This window comes from Psammomys obesus, unplaced genomic scaffold (genome assembly GCF_907164565.1).
Source record: "Psammomys obesus unplaced genomic scaffold, mPsaObe1.curated_primary_1811, whole genome shotgun sequence".
Taxonomy (NCBI): domain Eukaryota; kingdom Metazoa; phylum Chordata; class Mammalia; order Rodentia; family Muridae; genus Psammomys; species Psammomys obesus.
This window is the reverse complement of record NW_026596039.1, coordinates 21,513,321-21,533,603: the sequence shown is the minus strand read 5'-3', so window position 1 is coordinate 21,533,603 and position 20,283 is coordinate 21,513,321. Positions and strand designations below refer to the sequence as shown.

The window sequence follows — 20,283 nt, the reverse complement described above, 5'->3', positions numbered from 1 at the left end:
GGCAAAGTGAGGGGTATAATTTATATGGTTATTTTGGATGTTAAAATGAAACTATAAATAAACACATTACCTTGGGTGATTATATAATGGCAATTATTTTTCTTTATAAGAATGAATAAAATAGACTTCAGTCCATGGTTCTGAAAAAAAAAAAAAAGAAAGAAAGAAAGAAAAGAAAGAAAATGCCTTACAGTTGGATCTTCTGGAAGCATTTTCTCAGTTGAGGCCCCGTCCTTCAGATAACTCTAGCTTGTGCCAAGTTGGCACAAAACTAGCCAGAATATTCTCCAGGCAGCCTTTTATCTTTTGGTTGCAAATAGTAAGAAATAAAATTGTAATCAGGCATGATGGCGCACACCTTTAATCTCAGCGCTTGGGAGGCAGAGGCAGGTAGATCTCTGAGTTCAAGGCCAGCCTGGTCTATAGAGTGAGTTCCAGGACAGCCAGAACTACAAAGAAAAGCCCTATCTTTAAAAGAGCAAGTAAACAAGTGAGAGAGAGAGAGAGAGAGAGAGAGAGAGAGAGAGAGAGAGAGGTTTGTGGCTGCAGTCGATAGTATCAGAAAGGATAGAAGTCACTGGGAAGAGGCCAAAAGAAGTCACCCAAGACATGTGCCTGTCAGAGGCACACTTACTACTTAAAATGCAGTGTACCCGGACAGTCCTGGCTAGCTCCTCATGGAGTGGGAAGCAGAAGAAAGGGATGAAATAGGAAAGCAAATTATTAGGCTGGAGCGATGGCTCAGTGGTTAAGAGAACATGCTGTTCTTGCAAAGGATCTGAGTTTGGCTCCCAGCACACACAAGGTGGCTCAGAACTGCCCGAAACCCCAGCTCCAAGGGATCTGAGGTTCTCTTACTGTCTGTGGAGGAGCCTTGCTCTTGTCTGCAGCCCCTTACCGCCACCACCCCTTTGTTTTCAGCATTGGTTCTAGTACCCAGTGCTTACACCTGACAGGCAAGCACTCAGCCATAGAGCTGTCCCTTCAGACCCTGAATTTTTACATATGTGTGTGTATGAGTATGAAAATTATATACATATATATATATAAACTTTTCATTGATTCTTTGTGAGTTTCACATCATGCACCCCAATCCCACTCATTTCTCTATCCCTTCATATCTACGCTCCACTTTTGCAACCTCCCCCACAAAAGAAAATTTAAAAAAAATAATAAAGCAAAGCAAAACATGAAAAGGATCTCATCGTGGAAGCTGTGGTGTATCACCCAGTGTACTCTTCTGTCCACAATTCTTTACTTGTAAATGTTCATTGCAATGAGTCATTGGTTTGGTTTGAGGCCTCTGGCTTCTGCTACCCCATCAATACTGGACTCTGACAGGGACCCCTCTCTGACATCCTGTTGTCGCCCTGTGTCATGGAGATCCTGCAGCTTTGGATCTGCAGGACCAGCCCTTTCACACCCTCCAGCAGTTCACAGATGAGGTAGATGTTGGGGTGGGCTGACTCAAAGTCCCGGATCTGGGCCTGGGTGGTGCTGAGTTGGTCAGCCTGCCAGGTCTCCCATACTCACAACCCCAGGGCAAGCTCTCCAGCACTGCCCCAGCTGAGTCACCCAGTACTGTAGCTGGCCAGGGCCAGGGCCAGCTCTCCTTCCTGCTGCAGGTGGCAAGGAGCAAGGTCAGGGTGGTAGGGAGGGCGTCTTTCCAGCACCCACACCACCTCACAGCAGATGAGCGGTAGGACCAGCTCTCCCAAAGCTCAGTCCACCAGGGCTGCCTCCACTGTGCTGCCTAGGCAAGGTGCAGGGCCCGCTCTGGAGTGCTGCAGCTGGTGATGGACATGCTGCAGGTGGTGAGAGGCGAGGGGAGGGAGGGTATGTCCCTTACCTACGCCACCACATGACAGGCCTCTTGCCATCATGCCCTCAGGCCAGCTCACCCTCGTCTTTGCCACCAGGGTCAGCTCTACTGTACTACGCAGGCGAGGTACAGGACCCATTCACCTGAGTGCTGCAGCCGCCAGAGGCAGGGCCAGCTGTCCCACACTGCCCAGGCGAGGCGCAGGGCCAGCTCTGCAAGCCCTGGGACATCAGCATGGTCCCAGGCAGCAGCCCAGGCCAGGGTGTGCCTGGCCTCAGTGGTAACACGAATCACGGACATTGATCCCTGCTGCTGCATGGCTGTGGGCCCAGGAATGGCCCTCAGTGGCAGCCCAGGCAGGGACTTTACCATGGCCTCAGGAAGCAGGGCTGGCTATTCGCATCAGGCTCTTCCTCTCCACCGTCATGTCCCCAGTCTGCCTCTCTTTGTAGCACTCAAACCGTCTCGCCACCACCTCCTTGAGCACTGCAGTGGGTCCTGCTGCTGGCAAGCCTCTGGTTGTCTCCCCAGCCTGCGGTGCATGCTGTGGTGGCAGGTGGGCCTCGTCCCTGCGTTTCTTAGAACAATGAAATAATTTGGTTTGGGGGAAATTCCCAAAGACACTTCCATCTCGGTATTTGGTATTGTGTGAAGTTAGTTTTCCCAAGATCATCCGTTCAGTTCTCATGTGGCCCCGTGGGAAAGAAGTCTTGGGCTTATCATGTACAGCCTAGAGCTCAGAGGACTCCGCCTTCCCTGAAACCCTGTGGTCCAGATCCTCCCTGGCCTTTCCAGTTCGAAGGATCCAGTGGCTGTGGGAAAAAAAGGAGGTTCATGGCTGTGACAGGCAGGTAGCCACTCTAGGGAAAACATGATGTATCATGTTGTATTGGAAAAACCCGGTTATGACCAGATCCAGTAAGCTGGGCTTTAGACAGGCACGACCTGAACGTGCTGGCTGTGAGCGAACATAGATTTATATTGTCTCAAAAGCAGGTTTTAAACTCAGAGTGTGACTGGCCTGTCTGTTTCTTTTAGATATGAATTGTATTTTACCTAAAAAAAATCCCCTTTTGAAAACAACCAGATTGTTTCTCATTACAATAGTTAGCACACATTGAGCACCTACTGTGTACCAGGCTCTGTAATAAAGGGATAAAGATATAAAGAGTCAGAGGTAGGGGAATACAGTGTGAAGGTGGGCAGGCGAGAAGACAAGAAAGCACATGTCAGTTACTTTCCTTGCTGCTGTCGCAGTAAGGATGGGACAAAAGCAACATGGGGAGGGAAGGTTTTGTTCTTGCCCATCGCTGGGTCTGTAGTTAATCACCGAGAGAGACTGTGAGGCAGCCGGTGGCATGGTGTCCCTCTCAGGAAGCAGGGAGAGGTGCTGGCTCTCAGCTCTCCTTCCATGCACTTTGGGAGCATAAGGATGATACACCCCTGAAGGTTTTTTGTTTGCTTCATTTGGATGCAGGACTTCGCGTGGCCCAAGCCCCCTATGAACTCACTACGTGAGCTTCCTGGTTCGTTTCCTATTGCTGTAATAAAGACTGTGATCAAAAGCAGCTTGAGAAGGGGGCAATTTATCTCCCAGCTTCCACTCCGTCTTGAAGGCAAGTTAAGACAGGAACTTGAGGCAGAATCCTGGAGGCAGGACCCGAAGCAGAGACTTGGAGAAACGCTGCTTGCTGGCTTGCTCTCCGGGCTCACATTTAGCTACTTTTCTTATATCTCCAGGACCACCTTCCCCGAGGTGCCCGAGGAGTGCTGAGTCCTCCCTCATCAATCATTAGTCAGAAAAAAAGCCCACTGACCTGTCTACAGGACAGTCTGATGCAGGCATTTTCTCAGCTGAGGTTCCTTCTTCCCAGGTGATTCTGGCCAGCATACTCTGTAATCCTGGAGGTGACCTTGGCGTGTACCACTGTCCTATTCATGCCATGCTGGGGATCAAACCCAGGGCCCCATGCTTGCTAGGCAAAATTCTATCAAATGATCACACTCCTAGTCCTGTCCCCAGGCCCCATGTAGCTTTCAGGTTATAAGACAAAACATAGCAAAGCTTAAAAATCACATGCTCTCGAAAATTGCCAATTCATAGAATATAACTACAACAACAAAAAGGATGGGGTGTGTAAAAGGAGGCTCGTGTTTGCAATGGTGAGACCTTTAAAAAGTCCTTTACAATTTTCTGCGAGCGTCAGATCTCCACCACACACCAACAGATGAAGACACAGTGCCTCCCCTAGACTGTCAGATGGTCAGGTGGTTTTCTTATCAGCTGTAAGGGGTATGTGAGGACAGGCAGAGCCACACACCGGTGAACTGGCTGCCAGGCTGGACGAAGGGCCAACTGGAAAGGCAGCTCAAAGGCATAAGTCTCCTTTTGGGGGTAATGAAAACGTTCTGAAACTTGATTATGGCAGTTATACAACCTTATGAGTACACCAACCCCACTTTGTTCTGAGCAGTTGACCTCCACAGACGACAAAGCCGCCGTCGGGTGAGGGCCGAGTCTGCCGAAGTGAGGTCACTCAGGCCTCCTCTATGTTCTCTGTTTTTTTGGTAGTAAAGGGTAATCGCAAGTGTGAGTTGAACTGCCAGGCAACCGGCTACCGCTTCTACGTGCGACAAGCCGAGAAGGTCATCGACGGCACCCCCTGTGATCAGAACGGCACGGCCATCTGCGTGTCGGGACAGTGCAAGGTAAGTGCTGGTGGACTTGGGTCTGCCCATGGGGTGCTAACCTGTGACTGACGGTTTCAAGGACGGCCTGGAGCTGTGAGGTCTGGGGCAGTAGGCGGGGTGGGCCAGCTTGTCAGCGACCTGTTCTTGGAGAGGCGCCTGTGTCGCGCTAGCTTTTCAGTCATGGAGTGACTTCAGCTCACACTGATGCTTCGCAGGGACCGAGACACTCACCAGGCCTCCATGGTGAGGCTGGTGTTCCCTCCCCACCTGGGAAGTGGAGCTGTGAAGAGGGAGAGCCATCTCAGTGGGAAACTGATGGCTCCAATGTGTGGGCGGCATTTTAAGAGGACAGTGTATTTTCTCCTGTCTCCCCCACATGAGGCAAGCTTCTGAAGGGAAGGGGTTGAGGTTTTCTGCCTTTTATAGCAGAAGACGGACCTAAACCAGGAAGCTTCACACCTCCTCAGGCGTCTGAGGTCTACTCCATGTATTCCCCAGGCCGCATTCACTGGGATGTGCCTCGGTGACAGAAAGTACCATTTGGTTAAAAACACGCGTCTTAAACGTGAGCGCACAGGCTTCAGAACCAGTTGTGTCTCTGCCTGGCCTGCTACCCTCCTTTATCTGCAAATGTACCTCGGGAGCTGAGGCCTGATTCCAGCCTCATGAGACAGGCTGCAATGTTGTCTCTGTTGGTGCTTAGTAGCTGGCGGAGTTGACAGCGAAAGGCGGGCCCTTTGGCTGCAATGTTTTTGAATGTAAATTTCTGTGTGTTTAGTATCAGAGCTAATAAATATGATTTCTATATCTCTATATATAGTCTCCTCCCTCATCACCTTCAAAAACAAACAACAAACAAACAAACCCCTTTGTGTATGCTGATGTGTGGATGTAGGTGTGGGCCTCTGCCACAGTACATGTGTGGAGGTCAGAGTTCATGCCAGCCCTTTCCTTCTACCTTGTTTGAGACAGCGTCTCTTGTTCGAGCCCTGCTGGTCCAGCTTCCCAAGATTCTCTTGTCTCCACCTCCCATCTCACCAGAGGAGCTCTGGAGTTACAAACCTGCATTTCACATCCGGCTTTATGTGGATGCTGAGGACCCGAACTCAGGCCTTCCTGCTTGCAGAGAGGTGCTTCTCCTACTGAGCCCATCCCCAAAGGCTTATCCTTGCTTCTAGGAATTTGCTTTTCTATAGAATTTAGTCTCAGCACCCCATTGTTGCAAAAGTTCCTACAGTCACAGTTTCCAGAATTATATTAATGTTAATATGCAGAGAACATGTGTCTTTTAGTGCTGTTTTCATGAGATAATTTAAGATGAAATATAGAAGAATTTATCAAATGCAGTATTGGTCATCTTAGATGGAGAATGAAAAGAAGTTGAGAAAGATGGGGCCTCGCCTTGACATCTGATATGAATGAAATGTCTTTGGAGGAGCCAAACCATGAAAGGTTTAGGATGTGGCCCCAAAGAGGCAGGAAGACACCCCAGTGATGGTCTCTGATCTCCATGAGCACACACCCCACAAATGTACACCACACATATAACTGAGATACACCCTCTGGAGCCAGGCTGCCTGAGTCTTCTGAGTCTTGTCCCTTTTTTTTTTTTTTTTTTTGTCTTGATTTACTGTATAATTTTGACAATGTTCCTTAAGTTCTCTGTGCCCCTTTGTGTCCTGGACAGGATTAGAAGGAACTGTCTTAGGTAGGTTTTCTGTTACATGATAAAACCCTATGACCAAAGGCACCTTGGGGAGGAAAGTGTTTATTTCAGCTTACAACTTGTATCCTTCATCCAAGGAAACCAGGGCAGGAACTGCATCAGAGGCCATGGAGGAATGTCGCTTACTGGCTTGACCCCCCTGACCCAATGGCTTCCTCAGGACCACCTGTCCAGGAGCAGCCCTGCCCACACGGGCCTAGGCGCTCCCACGTCAATCGCTAGTTAAGAAAAGGCCCCCCACGCTTTCCTACGGGCCAATCTGGAGGTGGCATTTTCTCAGTTGAGCGTCTGTCTTCCTAAAGGACTCTGGCTGATGTCACGTTGACATAGAACCAGCCAGCGCAGGGCGCCTGTCCCCGTGAGGAGATGAGGCAGCGCGGCCTGGCTCTTAGTATGCTGAAAGTGTACATAGTCTCACACTCCACCCCACATCCACCCCTTTCTCCACAGGAGCCTTCTGTGTGTCTGTGTGTTGCTATTATACCTTTTCATGATGTGCGCGGAAAATTACAGGTTGGTGAGATTCATGTTGCCTTCCAAGGGCGTGCCTACACCGTACTGTGAAAGCTCAGAGTGCTGTCCTGAGGGTTCAGTAGTTCTGTAGAGCGGTGGGCAGTCTCCTCACCTGTGGAGTCCCACGTGGTGCAGACGCGGTTGGGTTCTGGACGAGGCAAGCTTTGAAGGGCCACGGTTAGCAAAAGGCCAGCCATGTACGCAGGGTCAGTGAGAGGACCTGGCGGGGGGGGGGGGGGGGGGCAGGGGGCGCTTTTTCCACGGGGGGGGGGGGGGGGGGGTGGCGGGGGGGGGGGGGGGGGGGTGACGCGGTGCGCTCTTTCCACTAGGGAAGCAGCGTGTTGGTGCTGCTGGCTTTGGGTTCAGTTGGCTAAGGGGAAAACTGACTCCCTCACTTGCTCTTTAACTTCCTCATGAGCACCGTGCACGCACACGCCCTGCCCACCTCCTCACGAGCATAAATAAGTGAATTCACACCTGCTGCGCAGCAGCGTGAAGGTGATAGAATTGTGAGCCAGACATTTTCTATACTGCATCTTTTTTTTTCTGAATAGGCACCATACATATATGTCAGGCAAGTATATGATATGCTTTAAGCATATTCCCCTGGACCCTCCCCCATTATTCACCCATTACCCATTTGTTCCCCAAATAGGATGACTTCTATTTGCTTGTGGTCCTACATAGCTGATACTACATATCTGTAACGTTTCAGATGCAGAAATGAGAGGACACCAGTCATATGAGTCTTTCCAAAACAGATTTAATTAGCATAACATGATTATCTCGAGTTGCACCCATTTTCCGGCAAGCAACCTAACCTCGTTCTCCTTTACACTGAAAAAGATCCTATTGTGTATCTAGAAAGTGTCTGTCTTAGCAGGAAGCTGCTGCTGCCAGGACCATTTTGCCATTCTTCCCATCATCCTGTGCGGTTACTTGAAATCTCTTTGCTGAAGTTGCTAGAGGCACTGACTGCTGACGATGTCCTTTGGGCGTCAGTTTAAATAACCAGAAGTGAATTTGCTCCCCATTTTTATAAGGTGGAGATTCCTTCAGATTCTGAGCCCGGGGTTCACGTGGTGACTCTGCTTCCCCGACACACAGCTGAGAAAGTTGGCACCTGCAGACAGCGCTCCCTGGGACACACTGGTCTGCCTCCCCCATCCTGTGGAGCCTCTCCTGGCTATGTGAAGTAAAAGGAAAGACTGCCCCACCCCCACCAAAATTAGTGGGGAATGGGTGTGCCCCTGGAACCCCAGAGCTTCAGAGAGTGAGGCAGGAGGCTGGTGGGCTCTGAGAGGCGACACAGCTTTCTGAAGTGTAAGCACGCCAAGTAGCGAGGGGAGCCATACACACTGTGCCCACCCGGCTCTAGGCAAAGTCTGCGTTTCCTCGGCTGCTAGAGTTCCTGAACGCTGGAAGGATTTAGCTGGGCTGGCTTCCTGGAAACTGAGGCATGAGGGAAAATCGGGGGTCCCTCTCCAGGCTCTCAGTGTCAGGTGATACTCCCATTGTGACAAGGATCAAAGGGTCTCCCATGTTGCTTTCCAGGCCAGTGACTATGTGTAGACAGGCCTTAAAGGTCAGGGCCAGGCCAACCCTGCCCTTCAAAGGTCAGAGAAGGAAAGGGTAGCCATGGAGAGCCCAGCCCCCTCCTTGTCTACACCAGTGGGACTATCTGGCCAGTCTTCAGAAAGATCTCTGAGATGGTCCTAGCCCTGTCCAGTCAGAGCTGCCATTGTGAAAATGCAGTCACATTTGGGAAAATGAACAGAGAGCCCAGCCATGGTATTTACCCTTAAGGAGTTCATCAAGCATGTCAGACATAATAACTTTACTTTCCTTAGCTTGACCTTGTAAATGATAAGGGCGACAGCAATTCCTGAGGGCAGGAGGTGGGCCTTGTGGGCCTTCTGAACTGCAGGCCTGGACGCCTGTGCTTTCTGAACAGCTGCCTCTGGGAATATTGGGACTTACTGTCAGTCGACAGAGTTTATACTTGTGACCTGGTTCCTTTGAATGCCAGCTCCCCAGATTCTCTTTGGAGTATTTGCTTTGCTGAGTGAACTAACTTCCTCTTCGAATGTCTATGTCTCTAGACTGAATTCAAGATGACAAGACTCAGGAGACCCCAACAGTGTGTGTGTGTGTGTGTGTGTGTGTGTGTGTGTAAGTCAAGCTTATATTAATCAAGAAATCAAGACAGGTTTAGTATGTTAGGTAGTTATCCAAGTGGCTAAAAACAAGAGAAAGAATACCTACTAGAAAAGAAATATGTAACTAGGGAAATTCATCAGGTTTATGTTCAGTTTCAGCCTTAAAAACGTTTAAGGCAGATTGCCACAGGCAACACCTCATTTGCTGGAGTCCTGGCTCCCTACACTTCTTCACACACGAGGGCTCGTCTGGAGGTCCTAGCACAGCCACAAGAAAGTTCTTCCTCTTCTGAGAGTATGTGTGGAGCTTCAGGAGGCGCACGGCACAGGCACGGTGAGGGAGGAAGGAGGCGCCTGCCTGGCTGCTGGAGCAGCAGCATCAACACTGAGGAGCTGACAGTGCGGCCAGGTCCACTCACACCTCAGAGTGAGGGCTGGAAAAGCATAACTCTCTGCAGTCTCATTCTTGGTTCTCTTCAGGAGAGGAGGTTTGCCACAAGCTTCTCAGTTGGCCTAGTCGTTCATACATGAACATGAGTAATTTATAAACTTTAAGCACTGAAGATAAAATATATATGAACATGTATAACACACACACACACACCAGACATAATAAGTCTCCTGGTTCAGGCACTCTGTCACTGTTAACATGATGACACTTTTAACAGTCACCACAAGGCACCATTAGAATGATTTGCTTCGGGTAGCAATCAGAGAGAGTCCCCAGTGAGGCTTAACAAGCCTGGAATTCAAATAAGTGACTCATGTAACTGTCTAGAACAAATCACCCAGTTCAATTAGCTGAGTGACAATATTATTCTAAACAGAGTCTCCATGAAGCTGGTAAGCTGGCTTGGTGGGTAAAAGGTGCTTGGTGCCAACTGATTCTTCCAAGCTGTCCTCTGAGTCCTCTGAGACCTTCCTTGGCACACGTGTACCAAGAAAAAGTAGTGAAAAGCCAGTTGAGTGGCAAAAGAATTGCAAAGTTGGATGAGTTCTCGGCAGTCATCAGGGCCCTGAAAACGTGAGTGATTGTGGAAAGCCACGACAAATGGAGTGTCACAGGGAGGAGTCTGAGGAGTGTGGGGCCAGGTGACAAGTGGAGGCAGTGCAGTTGACCTCTGTTGACCTCTGGCTGCTGGAATGGGGCGACCTGGCTCTCATGAGGTGCTCAGGGGCTGGCAGGTATTGATTGAGATGCCTGTCTTGTGTTCCCTCTGACCATAGTTAATCTAGTGTCTTGATCCATCCTTAGCTGAGGGAGCCTTCCATCTCTCCATCATATGCTGGCTTTAGCAATGGAAACGTTCACAAAGCCATCGTCTAGGCCTCGGCTGACTCCCCTGGGAGCAGAAGAATAGAATATGCGGTCATACAGGATGTTCGATATCAAAGCAGGTCTGTGGGTAAGACGGAGGATGGGATGTCCGTAGCCTCCAGGTCGTCCTGATGGTCCCTTTCCCGTGGTTTCTGAAGAGATGGGGATGTTGCAGTGAGTGCTCTGTCTGCATTGGCAGCGATGGCACCTAACACTTAGTACTAGGAAAAGAGGGGAGCCTCCACTGAGGCCCCGCTCCTAAACCAGGCACAGGCTGGCACGGTGACTACCATCTGCTTGGTACTGGAGCCAAACAGCCACACAATGCCCATTTGATCTATCACCCCTGTAGGTACCATCCCCAGGGCGTGACATAGAGCATCAGAGGTTCAGACACCCAAGCAGGGTCTGGACAGCTTGAACTAAGGGGCTAAGAGGCACTGTGATGAACACCAGGACCAAAAGCAACTCGGGGAGGAAAGGCTACATTATTATTTCCCTCCCTCATGGAGGGAAATCAGGGCAGCAACTCAAGGCAGGAATCTGGAGGCAGGAACTGGAGCAGAGACCACAGAGGAGCGCTGCTTCCTAGCTTGCTCCCCTTGGCCTGCTCAGTTTGCTTCTTATATACACCAGGACCATCGGCCCAGGGGCTGCGCTGCTCAGAGTGTGCTGGGCTCTCCACAGTGATCACTAATCAAGAAAACGCCCAAAGGCCAGTGTGATGGAGGCAGTTTCTCGGCTGAGGTTATTCCCCATAGATGACTCTGGCTTGTGTGAAGCTGGCAAACACCAACCAGCATAGGAGAAGTAGCTCATGCCCTCCAGGTCCCTGCACATGCCACTGCTGAAGCAACTCACGTGATCTGCTGCTAACCTGCGGATCACACTCATATTTTTATGGGCACAGTGTGTTAGCACAGTGGTGGCTGGGGTGGGGACCGGGCCTGTGTGTGCTGGCGAAGACGTGAAGGGCACATCTGTCAGCTCACCACCTCCAGGCATCCTCTATAAATTGCTGCCCAAGTCTGGGTGAGCCAAGTACTGCTTTTCCATCACAAATTTGTTGGGAAACCTCCCGAAAGACAGGATGGGGGGCTGCACACCTCAGCGGAAGTCAGACAAACAAATAGGACACTATTTCTTCGTGGTTTGTCCAGTGCAGGGTGTTGTGTGTCCCAGGCTGACCTTGAACTCACTGAGTAGCTAAGGCTGACCTTGAACTCCTGCTTCTCCCGACTCCATTTCCCCAGTCCTGGGTGTGCAGGCACAGACCTCCTAGCTGTCTTGAGAGCTAGCTGAGGCCCTCGTGCATGCTAATCACATTCTGTGCTTTTGATATTCAGAAATTTATCTGATTTAAACATCAAAATATTATTTTTTCCTACACCATCTGCCTAGGACCTCATACCGAGAGAGAAAACCACCCCCACTGCCACGCATCTCTACGAAGACGGGGTTTTATGCACCTGCCTGCCAGTTAGTCGTATGATTTTCTCTCAGAAGTTACTTTACGACATTTATTAGTACATGTCTGTGTGGAAGCATACCTGTGCCACAGCTCACACGCACGGGGCCAGAGGGTGACTTGCAGAAGTTAGGTCTCTCACTGCCCAGATCTTCAGGCGTGGCAGCCTTGGCCACCACGCCATCCCGCCAACTCTCACGCTGTTAGTTTCCCTCCAGCTGACGCTTGGCCAGTGACTCCCAGGGCTCCAGACACCTGTCTCCACTTCACTGGGATTGCACACACCTGCTGCTACACGTGGCATTAAAAACCCTCTGGTTTCTGAAGGGCAGATTCAAGTCCTCGCTTGCGACCAGCTGAGCTCAGTCCTCAGCCCAAAGCACGTCCGCCTCCACCGTGCTCTTCGTCAGTGTCTGGAAGTCTAACTTAAATACTTCATGTGTGTACTAGGTGAACTTTCAATACATTATAAAAAACAGGAACACACACACACACACACACACCCCAATGCCTGCTGGGGTCGTGGTGCTTCCTGTGCTCTCCTTGTGAGGAAGCACTTGAGGAAAACAGACGTTTGGTTCCCCCCCAGACTGCAGCTGGCCTCATGTCACATCTGAGCAGGAGCCTGTGTCTTCCTGTGTGTTTCAGTCTTTATAGATAGATATGTCACACATCAGCTGACACTTTGGGTGCTTAAAGAGATGACTTTCTAAAAAACATGGATGGTTCATGGGTGGTGTTTTCTCGAACTGGTTGGCACTGGCATCTAGTGGTCAGTAGTGAAATTGCAATTCTTTAGAGCGGCCCAGAAGGGAACTCTCATAAATTGCTGTTCTCGTTGAGAGACGGCAATAGACTAAATAGAACAAAATGAAATAAATGGAACTAGATTTCTGTGGTTAAGAACTGGGGGAACTTCTAACGAAAAGAGCGAATCCCCCTTATGACAACACTAAGAGCACAAACAGCACCTAGGCAGATTACATACAGGAAATAAAGTGCTGCCCAAACTTAATTCTAAATGAGCCAAGCGTTTGCTTAAGATCAGCCTCATGCCAGCACTTCGCCAGCAAGATATGGGTGTAAATTCACGAGTCAAGTGTCTTGAGCAGGTCGTACGTGTTTCTGAGGAGCCATCTGTAAACCGGAGAGGCAGGCAGCATTGCATGGAGCATTAAAGGGCTGGCTTGGCGGGTGAGAGCTGGATTGCATGGCGTGGGTAGTGAGCACCGAGTGGCCGTGCTGGGGGTGACGGTGGCGGAGACTGCTTCGGCAGTGGTGATGGCGGGCAGGAGCTCCCTCTGCTCAGGAACTGTCTTTCTCCTTATCTTCCGCGCGATGGCCTTTCCGGGCAGCAGCCCTGAGCCTGGCCAGCGCCATTCGCTACTCCACCTCTCCATTCCCAGCCCTGACAGCCTCCCGTGTCCCCATCAGAGACTCCACACACCTGAGCACCCGGATAAGCAGTGAGCTGACGAACTGTTGCTAGAATTGATCAACATGCAGAATCTGCTGGTGGACTCAATTAACACGCAGAAAACATGGCTGGAGACAGAGAGGCCAGTATAGCCCACTCTGGGCCAACTTCCCGTACACTTCCCTCAGCCTTGACGTCTTTCAAAGGACAAAGTTGGATGGGGGAGAAGTTAATATTTTCCATTTTTCTTTTTTTTTTTAATTTTTTTTATTAAATCTTTTGTTTTTTTATTAATTACACTTTATTCATTTTGTATCACCCCATGAGCCCCTCCCTCCTCCCCTCCCGATCCCACCCTCCCTCCCCTTTCTGCATGCATGCCACTCCCCAAGTCCACTGATAGGGGAGGTCCTCCTCTCCTTCTTTCTGATCTTAGTCTATCAGTTCTCATCAAAAGTGGCTGCATTGTCCTCTACTGTGGCCTGGTAAGGCTGCTCCCCCCTCAGGGGGAAGTGATCAACGAGCAGGCCAATCAGATTATGTCAGAGGCAGTCCCTCTTCCCATTACTATGTAACCCACTTGGACACTGAACTGCCATGGGCTACACCTGTGCAGGGGTTCCAGGTCATCTCCACAAATAGTCCTTGGTTGGAGTATGAGTCTCTGGGAAGTTCTCTGTGTTCAAATTATCTTGTTCTGTTGCTCTGCTTGTGGAGTTCCCGTTCCCTCCAGCTCTTACTATTTCCCACTTCTTACATAAAATTCCATTCACTCTGCCCATCAGTTGGCCATCAGGCTCAGCATCTGCTTTGACAGTCTATACTGCAGAAGCTTTCAGAGGCCCTCTGTGGCAGGTTTCAAGGTTGTTTCCTGTTTTCTTCTGGCTTTCAGAGGCCCTCTGTAGCGGGTTCCGAGGTTGTTTCCTATTTTCGTTTTCTTCTGATGTACATCCTCTTTGCCTTTCAGGATGGGGATTGAACATTTTAGTTAGGGTCCTCTCTTTTGCTTAGTTTGTTTAGATGTACAGCTTTTAGTGGGTTTATTCTATATTGTATGTTTATATGAGTGAGTATATACCGTGAGTGTCTTTTTGCTTCTGGGTCAACTCACTCAGGATGATCCTTTCCAGGTCCCACCATTTACCTGCAAATTTCATGATTTCCTTATTTTTCATTGCTGAGTAATACTCCATTGTATAGATGTACCACAGTTTCTGCATCCATTCTTCAGTTGAGGGGCATCTGGGTTGTTTCCAGCTTCTGGCTATTACAAATAAAGCTGCTACAAACATGGTTGAACAAATGTCCTTGTTGTGTACTTGCGCCTCTTTTGGGTATATGCCTAGGAGTGGTATGGCTGGATCTTGAGGAAGCGCTATTCCTAGTTGTCTGAGAAAGCGCCAGATTGATTTCCAGAGTGGTTGTACCAGTTTACATTCCCACCAGCAGTGGAGAAGGGTTCCCCTTTCTCCACAACCTCTCCAGCATGTGTTGTCCCTTGAGATTTTCATCTTGGCCATTCTGATGGGTGTAAGGTGAAATCTCAGGGTTGTTTTGATTTGCATTTCCCTAATGGCTAATGAGGTTGAGCATTTCTTTAAGTGCTTCTCTGCCATTCGATATTCCTCTGCAGAGAATTCTCTCTTTAGCTCTGTTCCCCATTTTTTAAGTGGATTACTTGGTTTGTTGCTTTTCAGCTTGTTTAGTTCTTTATATATATTGGATATGAGTCCTCTGTCAGATAGAGGGTTGGTGATGATTCTTTCCCAATCTGTAGGCAGTCGCTTTGTTTTGATGATGGTGTCCTTTGCTTTACAGAAGCTTTTCAATTTCATGAGGTCCCATTTATTGATTGTTGCTCTTAGAGCCTGTGCTGTTGGTGTTCTGTTCAGGAAGTTTTCTCCTGTACCAATGAGTTCTAGGGTATTCCCCACTTTTTTTTCTAGCCGATTTAATGTGTCTGGTTTTATGTTGAGGTCTTTGATCCACTTGGACTTCAGTTTTGTGCAGGGTGATAAGTATGGATCTATTTGCATTTTTCTACATGTAGACATCCAGTTGGACCAGCACCATTTGTTAAAGATGCTATCTTTTTTCCATTGTATGGTTTTGGCATCTTTGTCAAAAATCAGGTGTCCGTAAGTGTGTGGGTTTATTTCTGGGTCTTCTGTTCGATTCCATTGATCCACCATTCTGTTTCTATGCCAGTACCATGCAGTTTTTATAACTGTTGCTCTATAGTACAGCTTAAGATCAGGGATAGAGATACCTCCAGAAGATCTTTTATTGTAGAGGATTGTTTTAGCAATTCTGGGTTTCTTGTTATTCCATACGAAGTTGAGAATTTTTCTTTCCAGGTCTGTAAAGAATTGTGTTGGCAATTTGATGGGAATTGCATTAAATCTGTAGATTGCTTTTGGTAAGATGGCCATTTTTACTATGTTAATCCTGCCAAGCCATGAGCATGGGAGATCTTTCCATCTTCTCATATCTTCCTCTAATTCTTTCTTCAGAGACTTGAAATTTTTTTCATACAAGTCTTTGACTTGCTTGGTTAGGGTTACGCCAAGGTACTTTATGTCATTTGTGGCTATTGTGAATGGTGTTGTTTCTCTAATTTCTTTCTCAGCCCTTTTGTCTTTTGTATACAGGAGTGCTACTGATTTTTTTGAGTTAATTTTATATCCGGCCACTTTGCTGAAGGTGTTTATCAGCTGTAGGAGTTCCCTGGTAGAGTTTTTGGGGTGGCTCATATATACTATCATATCATCTGCAAATAGTGATAATTTGACTTCTTCTTTTCCCATCTGTATCCCCTTGATCTCCTTCGACTGTCTTATTGCTCTAGCAAGGATTCAAAGTATTTCTTTAACGAAGGGAGGTTGGACTGGAACCCTGAGGCCTGTCCTGTGCTCCTCCCCTCTTTCTTGCCTGACTTCTCTGGGTTCTCATAAATACTGCTCAGAACCAGAAGGTGGATGAAGCTGACAACTGGGGTCTGACCTGTAACGAAGAGAAAAACATTCCACGTATGGACTTCTGGTCTTCACTGGTCACGAACTTGAGGCAGGGAATGGGGAACACTGGCTTCTGCTAGGAGGGAAATGCCATGTAGTTCCCTAGGAGGAAAACAACAACAACAAAAATGAACAAAACAGCAGCAAACAAATGTTGTAAAACCAAACAAGCAGCCCTTGGTGCTGTTCGTGGTCGCTGCTGGTTTCCCTGCCGGCAGTTTTCAGACCTGTACTACCCTGATTTTTTTTTTAAAGGCACTTTAAAAAATAGCAGCCAGGCAGTGGTAGTGCTAGTCTTTAATCCCAGCACTCAGAAGGCCGAGTTAGGCAGATCTCTGAGTTCAAGGGCATCCTGGTCCAGTGAGTTCTGATATAACCATGGCTACATAAAGAAACACGGCCTCAAAAATCTGACATCTGCTTAGGCAGCATATGCAGTGCTGGATTCAAGCAGAACAGCTGAGATTTCAAATGTTTAAAAGGTGTGTAGCAGATGCTCTTCAAAGGCTTGCTTGGTTGTTTGTTTGGGAGAGAAGAAAGTCTGAGACAAATGCTAGAAGGAAAGATAGGTACTTCCTGTCAAACTGAAATCTGAAAATCATATAATCACCCAAGCGCAAAGCTTTTTATCTGTAGCCAATACAGGAAAAACAAAAACAAAAGCAAAAAAAAAAAAAAGCTCGCTAAGAGGGCGGGCTGGGGATGCAGCTCACTGCTAGGATTCCTGTCCGGCATGCAGGAAGCAGTGCCAGCCCTGCAGAACTCTGGGCATAGCAGCAAATATCTACGAGCCTTAGCACCACGGAGGTGCAGCCAGGAAGATCCAAATTTCAAAGCCATCCGTAACTACATCAGTTCAAGGCCAACCTGGACTACATGAACAAGACCCCGCCTCAACAAAAAAAGAAAGGGCCCTAAGAAACCCACGGAGAGGCCCCTCCCGCAGGGATGCCTCCCCTCCTGGTGGCGGGGTTGACCACACTGTGAATGCACGGGTAGTGGCCAGCTGGGACAGAGAGGCAGACACCAGTGCTGTCAAGGCTGAGGGTGACAGGCTGACGAGTTGGATGGGCTGGGGCAGAGGTGGAGGTGTGTGGATTCAGCACAGCTTTGGACAGGATCCCCTCCACATGCCTTTGCTTCTTAGTTACAGCAAGAAAGAAGTTCTGAAGAATACAGCAGGAAGTCTGAAAATCCAGAACAGAGTGCAGCAGGAGAATCCATGTGTCCTCTGCAGTCCGGACCTCTGTCCTGGGCTCCAAACTCTGTGATTCATGTCTGCACCGGTCTCCAAGCCTCCAGGCCTTGCCATCAAAGCTCAGCTCCCGATACTAACGTCCCACCTTGAACCTGCTCTTAAGGATCTGATCCTGACAAGAGGCCTCCTTCCTCCCCTCTTCCCTTTTTTTTTATTGAGACAAGATCTTACCATGTAGCCCAGGGTGGCCTTGAACTCCTGATCCTCTTGCCTCTGCTTCTCAAGTGTTGGGGTTACAGGTGTGCCCCAGCATGCCATCTCACACCTGTCATGCTCCATTGCCCTTTCAAATCCACATGTCTGCCTCCCCATGGATGCCAGGAAAACCTTGGCCTTAGAAGCAAGCTTGTCTGATTCGTCTTTGCCCCTCCCACTGGCCAGCACAGTGGTCCAGCAGAAGACATGTTTGAATGACAAAGCACCATGAGACAGCCTTGGGAAGAGCAGGACTCACCTGCCCTCATATGATCGATTCGTTCCGAACCAGATGTTCCTGGATGTCTTCTAGCATCCCTCTGGTGTGTCGTCCCTCTGGGCATCCAGAGGCCACATTTTGACACCATCAGCTTCGTGGGCAGGAGATCCTCGATGTTTTCAGATGATCTTCCTGGTGCATTGCAAATGGCAGTTGCAAGAGAGCAGCTGGGTACCCAAGTCAAAACATGGGTCATAGGTCACATTGTTTTGGCTGGAGGCTCTTACAGGGTGATGTAGGATTCAAAGCTTACCTTCGAGGGGCACGGACTCCCAGTGTTTTCTGTGTACATCCTGGGCCTTCCTGTCTCTTCTGTTGCTCACGTTGCTCACACCCTTGCCAGTGCCGTCTTCCGAAGTATGAATCTAAACATGTCGCTCTCCAGAAATGTGTCCATTATTGTGCTGGGTCATTCCATCCTGGTGAGCTTGCACCCTCTTCACCAGCCTATGCTCCTAGCTTTTAAGACAGGCCACCTTCTCCCGCGTCTCTCAGTTCTTCATGTCTCTTCCTGCCTCATCTAGGACAGCTGCTCTCAGCCTGAGGATTGCGACTCCTTTGAGGGTTGAACGATCCTTCCACAGGCCACCTACCCCATGGCAACCAAGGCGGCCCTCCTTGCTCCAGGTACACCCACAGGCAATCTGATGTGGGAAATCCCGCAGTTAGACTCCCTTCTTAGACTCTAGGCTGTGTCAGCCGACAGTTAAAGCTAACTGCGATGTCCCCTCCTCTAAGAATATAGAAGACACATCCAAAAAGACTGAGGTCCAGAGAGATACCACTACCCTGAGAAAAAAATCAGATATTTTGGTGACATGGACCATTTATGAAACATCCTATCCTTGACTTCCAGTAGAACTTTTGCACCGTCTGCGGGGAATGAATGATTTTAGTGCATACGAAAAAAATCTTGAAGTCATAAAAATTGGATTTACTAACTTCTTTTTCCAACCTTACATGACAAACTCTTCAAAAACAGAAAAACCACAGTTATCTTGCATGCTGGATCCATGAGGGCGTGTGTCTGTGGTGGTTCTGGAAGCCTGAAGGAAAGGCTGTGCGCACAGAGACCCGCAGTGCCGCCACTCACCCCTAGATGGCGCTCCGCACACGCTGCGTGGACCCCAGACGGGGCTCACCTTTAACTGCCTACCAAATTCAAAAGTTCTTGAACAAAGCTGGCGAGAAGCTCAGCGTTAGCGGCTCTCAGGTGTGTCTGGATGGATGGATCTAAAGGCGAGGTGGTGGAAACTGAGGACTGCCTGTAAACACATCCAGTGACTGTGATCCCTCTGCCTCACTGCAGCCATGCAGGGAAGCAAGACACAGACCTGCCGCGGCTCCCTGTCGGGCCGCAGTACTCAGCGAGTCACACACCCTGGCATGCACATCACAGAAGAGGGCTGCTTGGTCCGCGGGACTTCGCTGTCCAGGGGCTGAGGGGGTGTGATGTTAGAAGAGGCTGGCTTTTAAATTTCCCTGTCAGCACAGACACACGTGATGGCTCACACCACGGATAGACAGGTTTGGGCGGGGGGGGGGGGGGGTTGGACACCGTTGCTGTGTGACAGTTCAGTAGACTGCAGTGTAGCTCAGCTCTAACTGGTAGCATGGTGGCCGAGCGTGCTCACCGCCCTGGCTTCAGTCCCGGGCGCCCCAGGAACAGGCTGTGGTGGGAACAGCTCCAGCGCTTGGTGACTGGCTGCAAGAGGATCCTCTGCTGTGTAAGGGGCGCAGTGCCCTCCTGGGATGCATCAGAGCAAGTCTCTTAACAGAAACAGAAAGAGCGGGAGCCAGTCTTCAGCTTATTCTGTGGTCAGCTTCCAACACACTTCAGAAAAGCATTTGCAGACAGGAGAAAGACTCACGTAGGCTAAAAATAGAAAGAGGAGCTATAAACAGCATCAAAGTGATACCACAGTGCGGAGTGGGCGGGGCTCCGGCGTGGACAGTTCCCCCGGAGACACGGTTATTGAATCCAGATGAAATTGAAGGCAGAAACTAGAGAAGGAGGATTTGGACTAGAGACCAGTGGGTCCGGCAGTGTATCTAACAGCACAGGGCACAGTGGGCCTGTCACCACCACAGTGATGCTGAAGAACCTCAGTGTAGCCATGGGGCCTCGAGTTCCGGCAAACTGTGGGGACGGAAGACAAGAGCAGGAGGCTGCCCTGCCAGCGTGCTGTAGGGGCAGCTGGAGGCTCATCCTTGCTCATTTCCCCCACAGAGCTGGGCCTGCACACCGAAAACTGGGGCACGACAGAACAGGCGGCCTCCAGAAGGCACGTGGAGCCTGTGAACACTCAAGCTCGCTTCCGGGTTTGCTCCCGTGTAGATAGGTGGTTTCTGGTATTCGAGCATCTGCTTAGGGGAATTAGTCACCCTGATGCCAAAGGCGGTGTGAGAAGTAGGACTA

General features: G+C 49.4%; 1 protein-coding gene across 3 annotated transcripts in view; it reads left to right on the top strand.

Annotated features, from left to right (window-relative positions):
• Thsd4 (thrombospondin type 1 domain containing 4) overlaps window positions 1-20,283 on the top strand; it is a 517,345-nt gene that overhangs the window by 260,827 nt on the left and 236,235 nt on the right. For all 3 annotated transcript variants that reach the window (XM_055621782.1, XM_055621780.1, XM_055621781.1), the window contains one exon: window positions 4,395-4,531. In XM_055621782.1, the coding sequence (XP_055477757.1) occupies window positions 4,395-4,531 (137 nt within the window). The remainder of the gene's footprint in view (window positions 1-4,394; window positions 4,532-20,283) is intronic.